General features: G+C 42.2%; 1 protein-coding gene across 4 annotated transcripts in view; it reads left to right on the top strand.

Annotated features, from left to right (window-relative positions):
* Positions 1–14,614, top strand: part of LOC122934511 (interferon-induced, double-stranded RNA-activated protein kinase-like) — a 75,386-nt gene extending 60,772 nt beyond the window's left edge. For 2 of the 4 annotated variants that reach the window (XM_044290026.1, XM_044290025.1), the window contains exons 16-18: positions 6,226–6,321; positions 9,181–9,243; positions 9,354–9,497. In XM_044290026.1, coding sequence (XP_044145961.1) covers positions 6,226–6,321; positions 9,181–9,243; positions 9,354–9,482 — 288 coding nt within the window. In that variant the 3' untranslated portion in view covers positions 9,483–9,497. Of the gene's footprint in view, positions 1–6,225; positions 6,322–9,180; positions 9,244–9,353; positions 9,498–10,684; positions 11,262–12,242 lie in introns of those variants that run through there. The other 2 variants (XM_044290027.1, XM_044290028.1) reach the window with 2 other exon arrangements.
* The last annotated feature ends 8,582 nt before the right edge of the window (positions 14,615–23,196 follow it).

Below are 23,196 nucleotides of genomic sequence, written 5' to 3'. Positions count from 1 at the left end.
ATACCAAGAGTTCTGAACGCAGAAATGGAAATATTTGGGTTTCTGTAGTTTGGGGTGGTGGTCCACTGGTGACGGGACGTCGGGTATCTGGCTGCTTATCAGCACCCCGATCTCCCCTCCCCAGTGGGCTACTCCCCCTCATCTCTACATTTACAGCTTACAGCTATATTAGAACAAATAACAATGGATTTCACCGACATCAGTACACCCTACCGACATTACAGTTTTAAGGATGACTATCACCCATTTTAATATAGATCAGATCATCAATTCAGACAGAGAGGAAACCAGGAGGGCATGTGGAAAGTAGAAATGCAAAATATATCGCTATATGGACTAACGCATGGAAAACGCACAGATAACGCATGTGCGGTTTCTAGGTAGATATGCTATACAAGCGATATCATATATGATTTGAAATATGGGAATCACTTTAAAATAGTTATACAGTTATATATGTATTCTATATGAATTTTATGTATATTTAATGCATAGTGTAGTTTAGGGTAATGTGCACTGATTATACTCAACAAAAAGAGAAAGCAATACACATTATATAATGGGAAAGATGGAATTATGGCCGTGGACACATGACAAGTTGTGAGATGTTTAGGCCAGTACCTGGATTTAGGATCCACATTTTGAGGACTGCAAACTATCCCAGTGACCTGTGCGGGAGGGGGTATTGACCCTATAAAAAGGAATGCCGGTTCATTTGCTGCCTAACCACTGAGGAAGGGGCATGTTGTAGCCCCGAAACGCGTTTGGTAAAGGAACCTGTATCCCACTTGTGTGGCTCGAATATAAGGGCATTGAGTGGCAATCCGGTGATTAAGGACATTGGCAATAACAGCTGTATTTACTATTGCAGCAGAGCGGAGAAACTTTAGGACCCAGAAGATACGCTTTGCTTCCTGCCTCCGTCACGTGGGACGCCACGAGGAGACGGCTGGATCACGTTTGGCACTGCGTAAGTCCTGGCAGGCTGAAGAGGAGAAAGTACCCCAAGGATGTTACAAGACCGAGCGCGAACACGGCTTATAGTGGTAAAGTATAAACACTCAGCCTGAGGCTTTATGTGATGCATGCAGCTAGATGACTGTACATTGCCAGCAAGCCGGTGAGTGCATGGTCTAATAGAGCAATTTACTTTTAGAGATTGCAGATACAGTATCAATTGAATATCGGTGATTGCAAGTAGAGGTTGAAAACCAAAGGAGGAGGAATCCAAGTAAGAAGGACAAAAATGGAGCAACATACAGGTCATTGAGCGGAACTGGGTGAAATCATATCACATGTGGATTAACAACATATCTATTTATGTATGAACGCTACTTATAGGCATACACCGCTGTTGATAGGCGCAACCCAATATTGGCACAAATGACTACAATCCAGTGGCTCTACTATAACTAGGCACAGTATCGGTGCTCACTTCAGTAGATGCACCCTCGTTGTCTGAAGAATAATAATTGGTAAAAAGAACTGATTGGCACTCAAAATATATGGAATCACTAGCGTAAATACAAATAAATGATTTATTCCAACAAAATCCTCACAGATATTCTAGAGATATAATTATGCTAAAAAATCCCTAAGAAATATGAAAAATATATAAATGGAGAAGGAAGAGAAAACCCACCATATGGTGTAGTAGTTAGTGGTCACCACTAAATGTCACTATGGTACCATAGATACATGTTCCTTGGTGAGTTTGACTAAACGTATCGATTATTGAGGACATTTAGTCAAACTCACCAAGGAATATTTATCTATGGTACCTTAGTGATATCTAGTGGTGACCACTAACTACTACACCATATATGGTTATTTTTTTTCTTCCTTCTACATTTTTATATTTTTAATATTTTGGGGGGATTTTTTTATCATAATTGTATCTCTAGAATATCTGTGAGGATTTTATTGGCATAAAACATTTATTTGTATTTACACTAGTGATTCCATATATTTTGAGTGCCAATCAGTTCTTTTTAGCAACCCAATATTGGCCCTTTTTTTTTTATATATATATATATATATATATATAATGGAAAAAATTGGACAGCACTCCAGACGGTATCTTCGGTAAAGCAGATAAAGTTTAATCACCCATGTGGTGGCAGCAAAAAAGCAACGTTTCGGCTCTACATGAGCCTTTCTCAAGCAATGACAAAAAATGTAAAGCCAGCATATATCAGTGAGTCAATTAAATCAATTGTGTAACCATATAATTGATACTTAATAAACATCAATGTACAAAAATATAAATACAATTACAAAATAGTCATCATAATGATCATTGTTAAAGTGACAAGTGCATACAGTGTATAAAGTGCATAATGGGGCTGACAGTCCTATGTTATAATCTAAAATCCATAAACACTATCAGCTGTTCATAGTTCGTCCATGATTACTCATAAAACATTAATTGTGCACATATGTGATGGGGTATGATAATGAGAAAATACCTGAGAGAGTGATAGAGCCCACATATACTATCGCGCTGTTCAGCGCGTCTCCCTGATGCAAGTGCGCATGTCCCGGTCGCATATCAAACGTCAGAGCACGTCCGAGCGGCACCACGTTTGTTAGAGATGTCGCTCCTAAGTGACGTCACAGGCACATAGCGATGCCTTCTGCCAGGTCATATGTGGCGTCACTGGAGTGAGGAAGCGCATGTGCAGTTCCAACTTTGATGCCTATAGCCACCATCGTATTCAAGGGAATGCAGCCAATCTATATTCTTTACTGCATTGATTACTATGTGCATACTAAGTTCCATAATCGATCACAGTGGATGTATTCCACTTAACACAGCCAAGTAGGAAGGTCCCCACTTTTCCAAGATGGGAAACCAACCTCTTTGTGTGCCCATGATGCTGGCAGCACGCTAATGCCATCAGCACCATCGGTCGCATACTTGCTGCAGCTCGTGACCTAGAGGGTTCTCCTCAATCATAAATCAGAACAAGAAAATCGATATTTGGGCAATCAACATTCCATTTGCATGTTCAAGATTAATCCTTTTGATATGCTATCGGGACAATGACACCAATACACAAGAAAAATAAAAGGTTTGAAAATCCAAACAAATACTTGGTAGGCTCCTCATCCACCTCCCAGGTGCAACATTATTACTTCAAGTCTTCCCCCGGAATTCCAGTGTATCTGAAATGATATGTAATATTAGTGATACAAGTGACACCCAGAATACATAAAAATCTTGTTTTACACGTTTCTATAATATTTTTGTTCTTATTTTTTATTTTTTATATTTTATATAAAGTTTACATTTTTTATATAACATTTTTTGTCAGTATACATGTCCTCTGCAGGAGAAAATATTTGAATACATCAGAGGCAACACATCAAAGGGCACCCTACTCTCCTCAGATTCCTCCTCCATACCTATAGTCAATATTCAGGCCATTGGGTTGTAGACTATTTAAAGTCCGAATCCAAAATGACTCTCTCTTTTTGAGCAATATGATACGATCCCCACCCCTGCGAGGCATTGGTATCTGATCAATGATCCAACATCGCAGGTCCTTTTCATTGTGTTTTTTGAGTGAAAAATGTCTTGGCACAGGAAGATCAGTACGACCCTTCCTGATGGTGAATCTATGGTTGTTGAGTCTTGTTTTTAAATCAGTGGAGGTTTCCCCTACATACAATGTCTGGCAGGGGCAGGAGAGCACATATACCACAAAAGTGGAGTCGCAAGAGAGATGGAATTTAATAGGGTATATAATGCCTGTACTGGGATGTGTGAAGACCCTGGATCTACATATAAATCGACAATTGACACAATGCAGGCACGGGAAACAACCAGTGCCTGATGGTGCCAATGTAGTTTGTCTGATGACATTTTTGGGTCCAACATCTGCCCTCACTAATTGGTCTCTGATGTTTTTACATCTCCGGTATGCACATAAAGGCGGTACCTTAAATTCGGGCACAGCTTTTTTGCAACCACTTAATACCGACCAATGTCGTTTCAATATTTTATTAATGTCATTACTATGTTCAGAATAAGTGGATACAAATGTGACCCTCTGATCTACCTTCCTATTTTTACCACTGGTCTGCAACAGGGAATCTCTATCAAGAGCTAATACTCTGTCCTTCTGTATCTCCAGTAGTTTACTAGGATATCCCCGTTGTTTGAATTTAACAGTCATCTCCTCAATGGTCTTGTCTAAAGAAGTCCTGTCCGTAACTATTCTTTTTGCCCTCAAAAACTGCGAGTATGGCAAATGTTTCACCATACTGCGTGGGTGACAACTCTCGTACCGTAATATCATGTTTCTGTCCGTGGGTTTTGTATAAAGCTGCGTACTCAAAAAGCCATTTGTTACAATAACATTAGTGTCCAAGAATTGGACAGAGACATCAGAATAGGTAACGGTAAATTGTAGTTCATCATCTATGCTATTTAGATACAGATGGAAATCATGCAGCTGTTGTACAGTTCCAGTCCAAATGAGGAAGATGTCGTCTATGTATCTCCACCACCCCTTGATGTATTGGGCGTGGTGGGAGCCATAGACGACATCTTCCTCAAATCGGCGCATATAAATGTTGGCATACGTGGGGGCCACGTTGGACCCCATTGCCACGCCTCGTTTTTGGACATAGTAAGTGTCCTGAAAAAGAAAGTAATTATATTCAAGGACAATAGTGAGGAGACTAATAATGAATGAGCTAGCTTCAGGTGTCAATGAAGACATCTCGAGCATGCTCCGTACTGCAGTGATGCCCTTATGATGCTCGATTGAAGTGTAAAGGGATACTACGTCGAAAGACACCAAAGTGATACAATCTGTTTCTGTCAAATTGATCTCTCTTAACTTGAGCAGAAAGTCAGAGGTGTCCCTGATATATGATTGTCCTCCTGTAGAAAAGTCACGAAGCACCTTATCCAAAAAGATTGCAACGTGGCCAAATACTGAATCGGTCCCCGAAACAATGGGTCCCCGAAACATTTTTATATTTTTAATATTTTGGGGGGATTTTTTTTATCATAATTGTATCTCTAGAATATCTGTGAGGATTTTATTGGCATAAAACATTTATTTGTATTTACACTAGTGATTCCATATATTTTGAGTGCCAATCAGTTCTTTTTAGCAACCCAATATTGGCCCTTTTTTTTATATATATATATATATATATATATATATATATATATATATAATTTTTTTTTTTTTTTTATAGTTTTAGTGTTTATTTCATTAAAGGGTTTTTATGAAATAGTTATGTGTATGGTGGTCCATGTGGTCCCAATATTGAGTGCCCCCCATACTGTCATATATTTAGGTGTGTTCTGCTTGGCAGCCCCAGTGGGTCCAGTTGCCGGGTCTGCTCTGTCCCTCCACAAAGGCTGTGACCTGCTTGCCGGCAAGGCCTCACCTCCTCATCCTGTAGGGTGTGTACACTCCTTCTGGCTCTTAAAGGGCCATAGTGTGCGGCGCGCACCTTAATCTTCACCAGTCAATAGCTGGCAAACTTGGGGTACTTAAAGTGTACCTAAATCTTCACACCCACTCTATTAAAACCTGTTCTAAATGTGATAGAAATGATTTTTGTAATGTACTTTTAACTTTACATGGCAAAATAGGTGCTTTAAGTTCAGGTGCCTATAGCGCTTTAGAATCCGTACCCTGGTACACTGCTGTGTATGGGAGTAAAGATTCTCCTCTGGTTGCACTAATCATATTTTTTTGTAGTAGTGATGAACTTGGATTAAGCCAAATTCTGCTTCTGCAAGTCCACTGGAGGTGGTGCTTCACTGTGAAGAGTTCTCTTCATTGAGCAGCTTCACAGCCCCCATTACTCTAAATGACAAGTATCTGATTGGTAGGGGTCCTACTGCTGGGACCCCACTGATCATGAGATTGGGGTCCCGGAGTGAATGGAGTGCTGGTTGTGGATGGGAAATGCTGCTCCATTCAACTCTATGGGACTGGCAAAGATACTCCAAATACAGTGCTTGGTTATCTCCGCAGTCCCATAAAGATGAATGGAGCAACATATTCAGCAGTGTTGTACATAAACCGTGCAGTAAGCACATATATAATAAAGCATCTACTGTGCAATTCTAGACCCCAAACAGAATGTGGTATTGTACAACAGATAGGACATTAATATGTGTTACTACATCGCACCTGATTCATATGTATCATTGTAGCATTGCCAACTACAAATGTAATGTTTTATTTGCAGGAGAATGACATTTACGAAAATGAAGTTGATATCTACCCATTAGGACTGATATTGGTTGAACTGTTCTGGAAGTTTGACATTAAATACAAATATAAAGTAGGTTCTGAATATAGACAACATTATATTCACATTATATCCTTTATTATCACACAATTTGGAGCTGTATCCCTTTCTTTTCACTCTGGCCTAATCAGTGTATGATGTCCATTAATGTTGAACCAATCAACCTTCGGATCCAATATCTGAAGTCATTTCTCTCAAAACTTCGTTTGAGTACTGTACTTCGTACAGCATTCAGATGTATGGGCTCCAGCGAGGAAAATTAGTTATCACCGAAGTGATCCGAAGTCATCCGATGCCAAAGTTATTCATAGAAGTCTTGCGAGACTTTGGTCTTAACTAATTTTAACTCGCCGGAGCCCATACATTTTAATGCTGTACAGCGGCGGGTCTCCGTACAGCATTAAAACAAAGTTTTTAGCAAATCGACTTCGGATCCAAAGGTTGATTCGCTCATCCCTAATGTCCATGCTTATTAAATGGGTTGTCTGAGATTTTGATATTGATGGCCTATCCTCAGCATTCAGCTGTTTGAAGAGGCTGCAGTGCACTCTTTCTACGCCTGTTACGTCATGTTCATTGGTCGCATGAACACGAGGCCTGAGCAGAGCTGTGCTGTGTCTGGTAAGCAGTGAGGAGTCTGCAGCGCTCAAGGGAGTGCTGCATCCCCTTGAAACTGCTGATTGGCAGGAGTCATGTGTCAGACTGTGCAGGGATGCACCCCAACTAGTATCACCCAGTTGTACATCCTCTATAATAAAAGTCCTCTGTGCCTGCGATGTGTCCGTGCCGATGTAAATGCGCATGTGCGCCGCGCCGGCTAATACACACACAGCCGCCCGGATCTCCCACATCAGCGTGCTGCCGGCCAATACAAACACACCGCACCTCAGGCCTCCTGGACCGCCCACAGCAACAGTGCTGTAAAATCAAAGCCGCCCCACATGCCGCAAGTACCGCCCACAATTGCGCCAGCCTCCCGAACCACCCACATCAGCGCACCAGCGGCTAATAAAAACACGCCGCATTTCAGGCTTACTGGACCGCCCACAGCAACAGCGCTGTCCTACACGCCGCCCGTAGCGCCCACAATTTCGGTTACCAATAAACACAGGGCGCGCAGCTCGGACCACCCACAGCAGCGCGCCGTTATTATGGTGTGCTGTGTCAGTTTGAGCGCCGCCATTAAATGAAACAGAAGCACCGCCATTACAGTCCTGTCAGACACAGATACAGCTGCTGCTGCCAGCAGTATTAGCCACCAGTTGCTGCCAGTGGTCTCAGCACCACCAGTCAGTGCCAGCCACCAGTTACAGTGACAGCAGTCTCAGCACCACCAGTCAGTGTCAGTCGTCTTAGCCATCAGTCAGTGCCAGCCATCTCAGCCATTAGTCAGTGCCACCAGCCACAGACACCAGTTACAGTGCCAGCAGTCAGTGCCAGCCGTCTCAGCAATTAGCCGCAGTCAACAGTCTCAGGCACAGCCGCAGTCTCATCACCACCAGTCAGTGCCAGCTGTCTCAGCCACCAGTCACAGTGTCTGCAGTCTCAGCCACCAGTCAGTTACAGTCGTCTCAGCCACCAGTCAGTGCCAGCTGTCTCAGCCATCAGTCAGTGCCACCAGCCACAGCCACCAGTCATAGTGACAGAAGTCTCAGCAATTAGCCACACTCAACAGTCTCGGGCACAGCCGCAGTCTCTGCACCACCAGTCAGTGCCAGCCGTCTCAGCCACAGTGCCTGCATTCTAAACCACCAGTCAGTGCCAGCTGTCTCAGCCACCAGTCACAGTGCCAGCAGTCTCAGCACCACCAGTCAGTGCCAGCCATCTCAGCAATTAGCCGCAGTCAACAGTCTCAGCCACAGCTGCAGTCTCAGCACCACCAGTCAGTGCCAGCCGTCTCAGACACCAGTCACAGTGCCCGCAGTCTCAGCCACCAGTCAGTGCAAGCCGTCTCAGCCATCAGTCAGTGCCACCAGTCACAGTGCCAGCAGTCTCAGCAATTAGCCCCAGTCAACAGTCTCAGCTGCAGTCTCAGCACCACCAGTCAGTGCCAGCAGTCTCAGCCACCAGTCAATGTCAGCCATCAGTCACAGTGCCAGCAGTCTTAGCCATCAGTCAGTGCCACCAGCCACAGCCACCAGTCAGTGCCAGCAGTCTCAACAATTAGTTGCAGTCAACAGTCTCGGACACAGCCGCAGTCTCAGCACCACCAGTCAGTGCCCGCAGTCTCGGCACCACCAGTCAGTGCCCGCAGTCTCAGCACCACCAGTCAGTGCCTGCAGTCTCAGCACCACCAGTCAGTGCCCGCAGTCTCAGCACCACCAGTCAGTGCCCGCAGTCTCAGCACCACCAGTCAGTGTCAGCCATCTCAGCTATTTACAAGAAATGTTGTCTATAAAGAAATTTTATAGAAAAATTTCAAGACGTAAAAAAATTTTTTTTTCCTGAATATCTGCTTCAGATATTGTATATTGCAGATTGTTACAAAGTTTTACACTAATGCAATAATAGTTATACTTCTGTATTGCGATATATACGTTTCCATTTTATTTTTATTATTATTTTGATTTCTTGACAAAATATTTTTGACAAAAATAAAACAAGAAATACAATGTGGTCAAATTCCATTGCTATTTAATATAGACTGTTCCTACTAATGTTTATGCACTACTGTTCTAGCGCCCATTATTGTAACGGGCTTAATGTCTAGTTTATTTATAAACTTATAGTAGAATAATAGAGGCATTGCATAGGATACAGTTATAAGAATAGATGCTCCAGTATAGTCATGTTATGTGGAATACATTTTTTTTTTCCTAAAACAGACATGTCAGCAGGGGAGGCAGGTCCTCTTTAAGTTGTGATAATAAAAAAAAATTGTGTGTGTTTTAGGAATGGGAGAAACTAAGAAATGCTGAACTGCCACCGAAATTTGTCCAACAGTTTCCCTCTGAGGTATAGTAAGATCACTATATTATTGTCACTTTTGTATCATAATTGTGAAATAGTTGTATTTTTTAAATTTGCTTGTAAAAAACAAACAAACGTATTTTTCACTTTATAAGACGCACCGGACTATAAGATGCACCCCAGGTTTAGACCACAGAAAATTAGAAAAAATATTTTCTAGGTCCTCTTTGAAGGGAATGTGGTTTACTGGTGTTTTACTGAAGTGGAGAGGTCAAGGTCAGTAACTTTAGGATGTAGTGTGGCTGGGGGGGGGGGGGATAGTTTTCAGCCCCTGTTATCGGCTGACTAGTGTAATAACCAGCAATGGTGCATGTGGTCACCTCATTAAATGTTCCTATCCAAATAAATGTATCTCCTGTCATTGTTCTGCACAGTGCACTGACATTTTTTAGCAAGATGTTTTTCTTGCTAAAAAGTGTCTCATAAAGCAAAAAATACGGTATATGCAAATCCAATAATAAAGGTATAGAATAGTTGACGCAACTTTGATTGGCCCATACACAGAGGTCAGGGGTGCAGTGAGAGGATGACTTCCTGTTTGGTGGTGCTCAGCAAAGAGTCTGAACAAATCCACTTGAAGGCCGAGGAAGTGCTGTGATGCAAAACAGCCCATCATTCTGCACTCAATACCCCATAATGACAAAGTGAAAACAGATTGTTAGAAATCTTTGCTAATTTAAGAGAAAAAGTAAAATATTGCATTGACATAAGTATTCAGACCCTTTACTCAGGACTTGGTCAAAGGGATTTTCTGCGATTTTTTTTATTTTTTTTTTAACTGATGACCTAACGTCTGAATTGGTCATCAGTATCTCCAATACCTGGGACACCGCCAATCAGCTGTTTGAGAAGGCACCAACTTCACGTTCCTCGGTTACAATGTACGCCGCTGTGCTTGGTGAGCTGAGAGAAGGCCACAGCACTTCCGCGAGCCCCCGTGCCTTCTCAAACAGCTAATCAGCAGTGGTGTCCCAGGTGTCGCACCCCCACCGATCAGATACTGATGACCTCTCCAGAGGATAGGTCATCAGTTAAAGATTCTCTGAAAACCCCTTTGAAGCACATTTTGGCAGCAATTACAGCCTCCAGTTTTTTTTTTAGTATGATGCACAAGGTTTGCACACCTGAATTTGGAGATTTTCTGCCATTCTCTGCAGATCCTGTCAAGCATTGTCAGGCTAAATGGGAACCGTCGGTGGGCAGCCATTTTCAGGTCTCTCCAGAGATGTTCGATTGGGTTCAAGTCAGGGCTCTGGCTGGGCCACTCAAGGACATTCACAAACTCGTTGCTAAGCCACTATTATGTTGTCTAGCCTGTGTGCTTAGGGTCGTTGTGTTGTTGGATGGTGAACCTTTGGCCCAGTCTGAGGTCCAGAGCACTCTTCAGGTTTTTATTAAGAATATCTCTTTACTTTGCTCCATTCAGTTTGCCTTCAACCAAGACCAGTCTCCCTGTCCGATCTGCTGAAAAACAACCCCAAAGTAATGATCATCCTACCACCATTCTTCTCTGTATGACATGTTGCTTAGAACGGAGGCCACAAATTTCAATATTAGTTACGAGTGGTTGTGTTTGTGTAGAAAAATGGATTTTAGTATTTTCCTGCAACTCCTTATGTGAAAAGTGTTGAGGGTATACTACTGAGAAATTCCTGATTTCTCTCCATTGCATGGAGACTTTTAAAGGGGTTTTACAGGATTAGAAAACATATGGCTGCTTTCTTTCAGAAACGTTGCCCCAGGCTGTGTGTGGTATTACAGGTCAGCTCAATTAAAGTAAATATGACCGAGCTGCAATACTACAGGTGTGACACTCTTCGGGCTCATGCCACGAACATAAGGGCTCCGTGCCTGTGCTGCGGACCGCAAATCACTTGAATGGGGTCCGCTATCCGCATTCAATGGTCTGCAGTGCAAAAAAGTAGTGCATGCACTACTTTTTTTGCGGTGTGGAGGCACAGCCAGAAACACCACTGAAGCACTGTGTGCTTCCGATCCGTGCTTCCACACCGCATCTCCCGGATTGTGGACCCATTCAAGTGAATGGGTCCGTGATCCGTGATGCGGCTGCACATGGCCGGTGCCCCGTGTATTGTGGACCCGCCGTATGCGGGTCTCAATACGGCCACGGGCAGCACACGGTCGTGTGCATGAGCCCTTTTTGGAAGAAAACAGCCATGTTTTTCTAAGTCTGTACAGCCCCTTTTAAAGGGTTTGTCCACTTTTTACTATGGATGACCTATACTCAGCATAGATTATCAATATCTGACACCCAGCACCCCTCCAATCAGCTGTTTAAAGAGAAGGCAGTGCTGATACACAGCAATTGCAGTGGTGAGCAGCGTAATTACAAGTATGGCATCCGCATTCACTTCTATGGGACAGCTCTCTCTGTTCAAGCGAATACTACAGAGCCGTCCCAAAGAAATGAATGGGGACGACATACTTGTAATTACTACACCTGCTCACCACTGCAATTGCTGCAGCAAGCAGGTAAACAGAGCAGAGAAAGCAGTGCTGATATGAGCGCTGCGTTCTCTTTAAACAGCTGATCGGCGGGGGTGCTGTGAGTCAGACATCCACCCATTTGATATTGAAGACCTATCCTGAGGAAAGGTCATCAATAGTAAAATCCTGACAACCCCTTAAAGGATTCTGAGCACATAAATGTTAAAAAAAATTGTATACATATTTGCTATCATTCCAGTGGTAGGATGTCCACACAAGGCCTCAGTGACAACTGCACCTGACAGAAATTAGGAAACAGAAAATTAGAATCTCTCAGTAGTGCAGACGCAGGCTTTGGGCCTTTAATTATCATATCTAGACATATCTAATAATATTATTGTCACTTCTCCAAAGTGCACTAAAGTTCAAAATTGACTTTGTGTGTGTGTGTACAGAATACCTTTCTTCCATGTACATATCTTAATTTATGGCCAGACCATAATATTTGTTTTTGTTTTTTCCCTCCCTAATTTAAGGAAGCAATAATCAAGAGGATGTTATCAAAGGAAGCTAAGAAAAGACCAACAGCCTCTTTCCTGAAGGAGTACTTTGAAGAAAAGGCTATTTACCATTCAAAAACACGATAATGAGGCATCTTTATTGCCATACAACTCTACTGGAAAAAGTGAAATGTTGATCTGCACTAGGGAACCTATAACCACAATCTTCATTCAGAATAATGAGCATCATATGACCCTTTACAGTAGTATATTGTTTAGTTTAGTATATTGTAACTCCCGAAAAAAGATTCCCCTGTATAATTTCTTCATACACACTAGTTAGACCCCATGCACTTGACTGCATTTACCTAATAGAACTGCCTATTCTTGTCTTCAAAACCGGCAAGAATAGGACATGTTTTATTAGTTGCGGACAGGACACAAATGACATCTTTGTGTTATCTGCATTATTTGCGGCCCCATAGAAATGAATGGGTCGCCACATAAAATGCGGACCCAAAATACAGTCGTGTGCATGAGACCTTAATGTAATAACCTGGTCACTGTTGGACATTTGTAGTTAATGCAGACCTTTCATGTTTTTTTAATTCTAGATAAATACCATTAGTTGCTGGGTAGCCCCCGCTGATGCTGCCAGAAGAATATGTTTTTTTTTTTTTTGTTTTTTTTAATATGGCTCCTACGCTCCGCTGTGCCCCCCTGTGGTTTTCCCACTCAGTATGCAAATACTGAGCGGGAATATAAAAAAAAAACAGGCAGGGTGGCAGCATCAGCGGGGGGTACCCCACATATGAAGGTATTTATCTAGAATAAAAAAAACAAAAACATGGAAGGTTCACTTTAAAGGGGTTTTCTATACATTTTTATTGATGGCCTATATTTAAGGTAGGCCATTAATATGTGATCTGTGTAGGTCTAACTCCCATTATCACAGCAGAATAAGGGTCTTTTTGGGGAACAGTGGCCCTTTCACTGTTGTTTCTGACACAGTATGTTAGTGCTGCAGCTCAACCTAAGCTCAGCTTCATGATGCTGAATTGCCACTGTCTGGTACAGCTGTGAAGGGGCCACGCAAACGCAAGAGCCCATATTCTTCTGAGCATAAGGATAGGTCATAAATGTAAATTCCTGTAAACCCTCTTTAGAGCTTCAACCTGTGGGAATACAACCAACCAAGAACCAAGGGGCAACAGCATGAATAAGTTCTGCTACCCAGTCACTATGTTTTTATGCACATAGAGACTCTTCTGGACACTTGCCCCAATCACTTGCAGTACCTTACACACCTAGGTGGCTGGGCAGCACCTTGCAGGGAAAAAACTATGATCAGATCAGGGTCAGAGAGGTGGGACACCACCAATCTCCAATTCCCCTCTTTTAGTGAAGTTGTATTCATGCATATTGGTTCACCACCCTATTCACATATATTGGACTAACCGCGATCCTTGGATGCCATAGGAATTAATGTAGCGGTTGATTGTCATGCACTCTACTACTCCCCTCACAGAAGGGGACTTTGGAACCCCCCTTCTCTCTGGTTCGTTTGGGGTACAAGTGTTTGGACTCCCATGTATCCAACATTTACCACCTATTCTCTAAATAGGTGATAAATATTTCTCTTGGAATAACTCCTTTAAGTGACATCACATCCTAGTGAAATGTCATCATTTAGGTAGATTGGAATACCTCGTAAATGATAAATGAATTTTGGAAGAAGTGTTTCTTGTTTAATACTGCTACGTTATGATGTTCAGTGCAAAAAAAAAGAAAGATCATGTAATTATATATTGTATATTAAAGGGGTTGTATCATCCCAGACAATGGGGGCATATCACTAGGGTATGCCCCATTGTCTTATAGGTGCAGGTCCCACACTTATATCAAGAACGGATCCCCGTGTCCTCCAGCCACCACTTTGCGGGGCTCCGTTCTCGATGTATGCAAGGAAATGCTTGGAGGACACAGGCCTCAGCATCCCTGCTGTAACTGTGTAAATACTTCCATGTGTGTGTGTTCTAAACTGGGAGATGGGAATAAGCCGCTGCCAGGAACCACTGCTGGTTTATCTCCCCGGGAGAAAGAAATACCTGGCACAGTGATTTTCTGTCTCCCAACATTTGAGTGGGATGAGTCAAGGACCCCCCATACAGTTTAGATGGTTGTCTGGTCCCACCTAAATCATTGGATTTGGCCAACGTTCATCTAATGTGTATGCCATCATTAACTGTCACCTAAATCTACAATGTTTCCACATAAAATTTTCATTTTATAGTGGTTGTCCAATTTCATGACATTGATGACCTGTCCTCAGTATAGGTTATCAATATCAGATCAGTGGGTGTCCAATTCCCAGTACTAGGGATGAGCAAATCGACTTCGGATGAAACATCCGAAGGCAATTTGCATAAAACTTTGTTTCAATACTTTACGGAGCGAGCGCTCCGTACAGTATTAGAATGTATTGGCTCCAATGAGCCGAAGTTATTACTTTGCAAAGTCTCACAAGATTTTGCATAATAACTTCAGAAATTGACTTATACTGTAAGAAAAACATTTCCCGAACTCTGGTTCGGTTCCAAGTGGTATTTCTGAAGTTATTATGCAAAGTCTCGCAAGACTTCACGAAGTAATAACTTTGGCTCATTGGAGTCAATACATTCTAATACGGTATGGAGTGCTTGCTCTGTACAGTATAGAAACAAAGTTTTATGTGAATTGACTTCGGATGTTTCATCCGAAGTAGATTTGCTCATCCCTACCCAGCACCTTCACCAATCAGCTGTTTGAAGGGACAGGTGCAAGCAGTGCATCCTCTTTTATCTACACGCCATGTAGCTTGTCGTGGCAGTGCAGGGTAATTTACAGGGGGAGGTTGTATTTACACTGCCGCTACAATCTAGGTTCTAGACAGTGACTCAGAGGTTCTAGAGGACTCAGCTTTGTAGCCCCTTTAAACGGCTGATTGGCGGGATTGCTGGGGGTCAGAGGACCGATCTAATATTGATGACTTACCCTAAGGATAGGTCATCAATATCATGGAACCAGACAACCCCTTTAATTTGGCCTTTTGTTGTATCAGATTTTTTATTTAGATATAAATAAATAGTAACTTTCTATATAAATTTGATGAACTATTGTTTACAGATTCTTATCTGCTGCCTGTATTCTAGTCCAGACCTCCTTCACAGTTCTGCTGGTTGTTAATGACAACTGCTGACAAGCCTGTAGACAGTCTGTCTGCTTAAAGGGAGCTTGTCAGCTCCCACATGGTGCCCTTACTGAAGCAGCATAGTGTACTGACAGACCGGCTAATTTCACACTGTGACAATCTGATATTGATGACCTATCCTCATGATACGTCATCAGTATTAGATCAGCGGGGGTCTGACTTCCAGCACAGCTGTTTGGACAGAACGCAGTGCATTCTCTTCACTGTTTACCTGCTCACCATCAACATTGCAGCAGCAGCAAGCAGTGTAATTACAGCTCCTCTGTCCTGCTCACTTGAATGGGATTGGGGTGTAGCAACAACTGGTCTTTCCCATTCAAGTGAACGTGACAGAGGAGCTGTGATTACCCCTGCTTGCTGCTGCTGCAATGTTGATGGTGAGCAGGTGAACAGTGAAGAGAACGCACCGCTTTCAGAAACTGGACAACCCCTTTAAGCACTTTTAGAGAACTGACCTGCTAAACTCTGCTGTGCATGCTACTGCTGAGAGAGAAATGAGTCTGATGAAGCACGCTGCCCCCACCTGTGGATGATGATTGACAGTTTTTTCATCTCTCAGGGCTAGTAGTTATAGCAGAGGCTGTAACACAGGATCAGAAAAGATAACTAATGGCTTGTGTTTGGAAAGTTGTGCTGCTTTTTATTCTGATTTATTGTATATGTAAACTTTTTAATTCTGGGAATTGTTGGTAGTTTGAGTTCATAGACTTTCTCACTTCAGCAAATGGCATTTATCATGTAGAGAAAGTTAATACCAGGCACTTACTAATGTACTGTGATGGTCCATATTGCTTCCTTTACTGGCTGGATTCATTTTTCCATCATATTATACGCTGCTTGTTTCCATGGTTACGACCACTTTGCAATCCATCAGCGATGACCGTGCTTGCACGCTATAGGAAAAATTGTAGGCCTCACTGGTGGCTGGGACAGCGGGAGCGTACATAGGCCGTTGCTTTTTCCTATAGCGTTTAAGCACGACCACCACTGCTGAACTGCAGGGTGGTCGTAAACCATGGAAACAAGCAGTGTATAATGTGATGTAAAAATGAGTGAAGCCAGCAAAGGAGGCAATATGGACAATCACAATACATTAGTAAGTGCCTTATATTAACTTTGTCTACATTATAAATGCCGTTTGCTGAAGTGAGACAACCCCTTTAACTCATGATCTTTTGGGCTTTTATGACATGTATCATTTAAAAGAGTTGGATATTTATTGCCTATCCACAGGTTAAATGACAAATGTCTGATCACTGGTACCCCTACCAATTAGACACTCATAATCTCTAGAACGGGACTCCAAGCCCCCTGTTTCTCCTCATTACATGACAGCAGTGAGAAGTTTCAGTGGAGAGTTGCTCACACATTGCACTGCTGCCACATTCAAAACATGTGTGGTTGACAGAGACATCCAAGACGGTGCTCAGCTTCATAGACATTGAGCGGCATCAAGGACGTTCAACTGCCACTCCACTCAAACTCATCTTCACTGCCATCATGCAGTGAGGAGGAACGGGGGGCTCCGGACTAGTTTTCTAATAATTGTAGGGGGGCCCCTAATGACAGGTATTTGTCACCTGTCTTGTGTATAGATGATAAATGTCCATTGTGAGCCAACCTACACAAACACATATTAAAACCAACAAAAATTCCACTTTTTCATTGTCAAACTTAGAAACCAATATGATTAAAAGTTTTTATATGGGCAACATTTTATATACGGAGGACAATGTTAATCGTATTTAATTTATAGTATTCTCTGATGAATTGCCACTATATAGTATTGCATGCCAAGGAGGGTATGAGAAAGAGCGCTGATGCAGGAAAGTAGTTTCAAAGGATAGTTCCTTTGTCACGGCTCTTGAAAACTATGGATTTGTATTATCTGTACCTTCTGTATTCTGGTTTGTCTGTTTGCTAATTGTACTTGAAATATTGAGCTGAAATGTTTGCATGAATAGCAGTCACTACATGCAGTGGAGATGACCACTTTGTGAGAAAAGACCCATTTGCTAGATCATCTATCACCAGTGACCTCCCTATCCAACTGTTTCCATAGACACAGGGGGCGATCTATCATCTCTCTGCACCTCTATTTTGGTATGAAAACCTTGTGTTTGTAACTTTGTAAATGCCCCTTGCGACAAATATTGTTGCAGTTGGCATCTGTGCCCCACCCTTGTGACTTTCTGAGGGGGCGTGACAAAGACGGGATTGGGTGGGGCCAACTGGTCCACCTTATTTATCTTCGTCAATGAAGACAGAAGTCCATGGAAGCTCTGGGCTGCTGTACATTTCATTCTGGTGCACAGACAGCTGTAGGATGCACCTAATTTATGACTAGGCCTGTGCCTTGCCATGAATTAGTCACATCCTCCAGCAGTGCAGGAGATTTCAAAGACTGGCATAAAATGCCAGTCTGATAAATCTGCCCCATAGTTGTTCTTCACCTGATTAAAACATTGTGTTTCTTTTGTTGATCCAAGGCTGTGTTCCCGGGTTTATAATTTTTTCCTAATAATATAAATTAGGCGTTTGGTGCAATGACGGCATCACCATTGCTCTCATTGCACCCAAATTCCAATCCTTACTGTGGCCAGCTGTTCCCTCGCTGCTTTGCCATGGCGGCGTCCTGTCCATTAAAGCAGTGAGGGAGGATGTAATGACAGCAGGTGACTCCCTTATTGCACCTAATTTGCACATTAAGAAAAGGTATAAGAACTCTGTAATGGAGCCTCCAAAAGCAAAAAATCACTTTGAGGGCCCTTGCACACTACCGTATGCCCTCCGAGACATACGGTCCATGAGCGGGCCATATGTCCCAGAGAGACATTGATCGTGTGCAGGGGAGCGCACAGCATTATAGATTACAATGACGATGTGCACGTCGGGTCATCTGCGGGACTATTGTCCCGCACTCATATGATCATTGTAATCTATGATGTTGTGTGCTCCCGTGCGCACGATCAATGCCGCTCCAGGACATATGGCCCGCTCACGGACCGTATGTCTCGGAGGGCATAAGGTCGTGTGCAGGGGCCCTAATACGGTGAACAGCAGCTATGTGTCTATGCAAATAATTGAATAGGGAGGTCGCTGGTCACAGATTCCTTTTCAGATGGTCCCGATAGTGGGCTTAACTGTGCCTACAGATATTGAGGATTGAAGTGCGACTTCTTAGGAATTCAGCATTGAACAAAAGGAAGTACTGCTTATTTGATCACACTTCATCATTTGCAAGCTAGACAAAAAAAGTCTATGGGCTCGTGCACACAAGCGTGTTATGGTTCAGTGCATGGACCTTGTGTTTTAAAGCCAAGTATGGCCTCTTTCACACAACCGTATGGCTTTTTCAGTGTTTTGCGGTCCATTTTTCACTGATCTGTTCCGTTTTTTTTTTTTTTCCGTTTCTGTTCAGTTTTTCCGTATGGCATATACAGTATACAGTAATTACATAGAAAAAATTGGGCTGGGCATAAAATTTTCAATAGATGGTTCCGCAAAAACGAAACGGATACGGAAGACATACGGATGCATTTCCGTATGTGTTCTGTTTTTTGCAGACCGATTGACTTGAATGGAAACACGGAACGTGATTTGTGGGCAATAATAGGACATGTTCTATCTTTCAACGGAATGCATATGGAGTACATTCCGTTTTTTTTGCCGAACCATTGAAATGAATGGTTCCGTATACGGAACACAAAAAAGTCCCGTAAACGGAAGAAAATAAAAAATAAACGGTCGTGTGAAAGAGGCCTATGGGTTTGGATCCCATCCTGTGAAAACAGAAGAGATACCATCCTTGGCTCTGAGTATACAGCACCTGCTCTGAACTATAGTATACTTGCGTGCACAATTCCTATAGTAAAATCCTTCCAACCTTTGGAAGGTTGTTGGTGTTTTAGGATGTAGGTGAGTCTCAGACCATAGGAGAAATACCCTCATGAAATGCTGTATACTTGTGTATACAACAGAACCTGTACAGTTGGGGGTGCTTATATGGTGTTCCTGACTGTTCACATCCTGAGGTCACCACTGAGAATGTTGTTCAGGCATTGGAATAGTTAAACCTAATTTATGAATGGCTCTGTGTTCAACCTCTAATGTCCAAATATTCTAAATACCAGGCTTTGGGCAGTAGCACCATACTTTACTGATCTTAATCCTAACAACGATCCCTGCGCCTTAATGACGTTCCCAGAGGTGAGTCCAAGCTGTGCTCCTTCAGAAACCCCATATAAGCATTCCCTTTCTGTAGATCTTCAGTGGTCTTTGGTTAAAGCTGACAAATCTATAAAGTGCAATTGCAAATTTGTAGATCCAAATGTTCTGTAGTACTTGTTCTATACTTAGTAGTACAGATTAATTTTCATCTACCAAGTACTATATCTCCTTGGCATATACCTGAAACTGTGGTGTCTTCACTACCTTCTTTACTCCAGAAGTAAAGAACATATAAGCTATACTGCTATGATCAGTCATGGTGTTACCATTTGTATACAGTATGGCAAGCCAAGTGTATCATGCTATAAATTAAACTCCACAGAAAACTCAAAAACCTCTAGTATAATGGTAGATTACTATGTTATAATGAAAGGTACAGAGAGCCGTGTCCTCAGACTTGGGATTTTGTTGTAAAACTGTATCTATTGTATAATATTTCTAAAAAGTTACATTACTAATTTGAATGAGGTGTGATGTAATAAATATCATGATACATTTTTATCGCAAATTAATTAATAAAAGTCCATCCTAAATAAAGCAAAAGTGTGTGTCACGTGTGCATATTTAAAGAAAGAAGATGGCACTTAACACAGGAATATATGAACCTCAGTGGCTTCCTTAGGCTTCTTTCACATCTGCGGTTTTCCTAGATCCGTCATGGATCAGCAAAAACGCTTCCATCATGACAATACAACCGTCTGCATCTGTTATGAATGGATCCAGTTGTATTATCTCTAAAATAGCCATGACAGATCAGTCTCTAAAACCATTGTAAGTCAATGGATGACAGATCTGTTTTCTATTTTGTCCTAGAAAACGGATCCGTCTCCATTGGCTTACATTGGGAGTCATGACGGATCCACTTTGCTCCGCATCCCAGGACGCACTAAAAAACGCTGCTTGTAGCGCTTTTGTGTGCGTCATGGGAACGCAATGCATTCTGGTGCACTCCGTTCCCTTCAGTTCAGTTGTGTCCCCATTGACAATGAATGGGGACAAAACTGAAGCATTTTCCCCTGCTATTGAGACCCTATGGCGGATCTCAATAGCGGAAAGGGAAACGCAGATGCGAAAGTAGCCTTATCCGACAAAGCTGAGGAAGTGTCTACCTACCTACTTGTCTTGGGTTTGTAAATCTTCCTGTTTGAAGCACATAAAGGATATTGTTTAATGACTGTACACCAGTCGATGGATTTTTATCCAGTAAGCATTTATTTTACTCTGAGCTGGTTATACTGTGCCTTGCAAAAGTATTCACCCCCCTTGAGTTTTTGCTTATTTTGGTGCCTCACAACCTGGAATTAACATGGATTGTTTGAGGATTTGCATCTGTTAATTTACAGGACATGCCGACAACTTTGAAGATTTTTTTTTTTTTTTTAAGCAAACAACAAATAGGACAAAATAACAGAAAAAGTCAATGTGCATAACTATTCACCCCCCTCTTGCTTAGGTGTTGCAGCCTCTGGGGCTTTTCAAAAAAGGTGTATATGTAATGACAGATCATGTGACACTTAGATTGCACACAGGTGGACATCATTTCACTATGTGACTTTTGAAGGTAATTGGTTGGACAGACTTTTGGTCTGTACTGTATATGGTAGATTGCATTACTGAGTGATTATATCAGGGACATGCGTTTTGCACACTGGACATACTGAGGAGTTGCTAAAAGGTACAGTTGTGTTAAAAAATTTTCAACCCCCAATGCTGTAAAGGGTTTTAGGGAATTTAGTGTACATTTGTAATTGTGTTCAGAATGAAATCTTACAAGTACTTTTTAAAGAACCAAATGCAACTAAAATGACATCATTTGTTTTTGTAATACAGTATTAAATGTTTTTTTTGTGATTTCTTCATTGACACAATTATTCAACCCCTTAAAGACTACCACTCTTAAGAACAGAGGTTCATTCAAGTGTTTTCGATCAGGTATTGAAAACACCTGTGGATGTCAAGGATCAGCAATCAAGCATAATAAGCACCAATTATTAGGCAGATTTAAAAGGACTGTGATACTCAGCTCCTTCTAGACATTTACTGGTGTATTTACAAACATGGTGAAGTCAAGAGAATGGTCCAGGAAGACAAGAGAAGAGGTGATTTCTCTTCACAGGAAGGGCAATGGCTATAAGAAGATTGCAAAGATGTTAAACATACCAAGAGACACCATAGGAAGCATCATTCGCAAATTCAAGGCAAAGGGCACTGTTGAAACGCTACCTGGTCGTGGCAGAAAGAAGATGCTGACTTTGACTGCTGTGCGCTACCTGAAGCGCAAAGTGTAGTAAAGTCCCCGTGTGACTGCTGAGGAACGGAAAAAAGATGTCAGATGTGGGTACTGAAGTTTCAGCTCAGACAATAAGGCGCACACTGCGTAATGAAGGCCTCCATGCTGGAACTCCCAGGCACACCCCCTTGCTGTCTCCAAAGAATAAGAAGAGTCAACTGCAGTATGCCAAAAGTCATGTGGACAAACCACAAAAGTTTTGGGATAGTGTTCTGTGGATTGATGAAACAAAATTAGAAGCGTTTGGGACCATGGATCAACACTATGATTTGGAGGAGGAAGAACAAGGCCTATGAAGAAAAGAACACCTTGCCTACTGTGAAGCATGGCGGGGGGTCAATCATGCTTTGGGGCTGTTTTGCTTCTACGGGTACAGGGAAGCTTCAGAGTGTGCAAGGTACCATGAATTCTGTTCAGTACCAGGAGATATTGGATGAAAATGTGATGCAGTCCGTCACAAACCTGAGGCTTGGGAGACGTTGGACCTTTCAACAGGACAATGATCCCAAGCATACCTCCAAGTCCACTAGAGCATGGTTGCAGGTTAAAGGCTGGAACATTTTGAAGTGGCCATCTCAGTCACCAGACTTAAATCCAATTGAGAACCTCTGGTCGGACTTAAAGAAAGCAGTTGCAGCACGCAAGCCTAAGAATGTGACTGAACTGGAGGCCTTTGCCCATGAAGAATGGGCGAAGATACCCGTAGATCGCTGCAAGACACTTGTGTCAAGCTATGCTTCACGTTTAAAAGCTGTTATAACTGGAAAAGGATGTTGTACTAAGATTGAATGTCACTTGGGGGTTGAATAAAACTGATAATGATGTGAGCACAGAAAAGACATTTGTGGTTATTTCATTATCAATGTTATGTTATATTTGTCTGACTTACAAGTGCCTCTTTGATTTAATTGTAAACAAGATGACTGAAATGATCAAAATCAATGTCAAACTGGCCAAAACACTCAATTTCAGTGGGGGTTGAATCATTTTGAACACAATTGTATAAACTTGAGTGCATGTAACTAAGTTTTAAGCACCAATGAAGCATCTGTAAGGAAGGATGTCCGAGACTCCCTCTCTTGTATTCCACCATGACTGGGTGTTCACTATAGGCCTGTGAACCACCATGATGAGCAACAAGACCCTGCCCAGTGAATACAGATGATTGTTTTTACTATGTACGTGATTTGTCCGTTTATGTCTTTATCACTGTTAGAACT

The sequence above is a fragment of the Bufo gargarizans genome, chromosome 4 (genome assembly GCF_014858855.1).
Source record: "Bufo gargarizans isolate SCDJY-AF-19 chromosome 4, ASM1485885v1, whole genome shotgun sequence".
Lineage (NCBI taxonomy): Eukaryota > Metazoa > Chordata > Amphibia > Anura > Bufonidae > Bufo > Bufo gargarizans.
The sequence above is the reverse complement of the archived record's forward strand: the minus strand, read 5'-3'. Positions and strand labels throughout refer to the sequence as shown.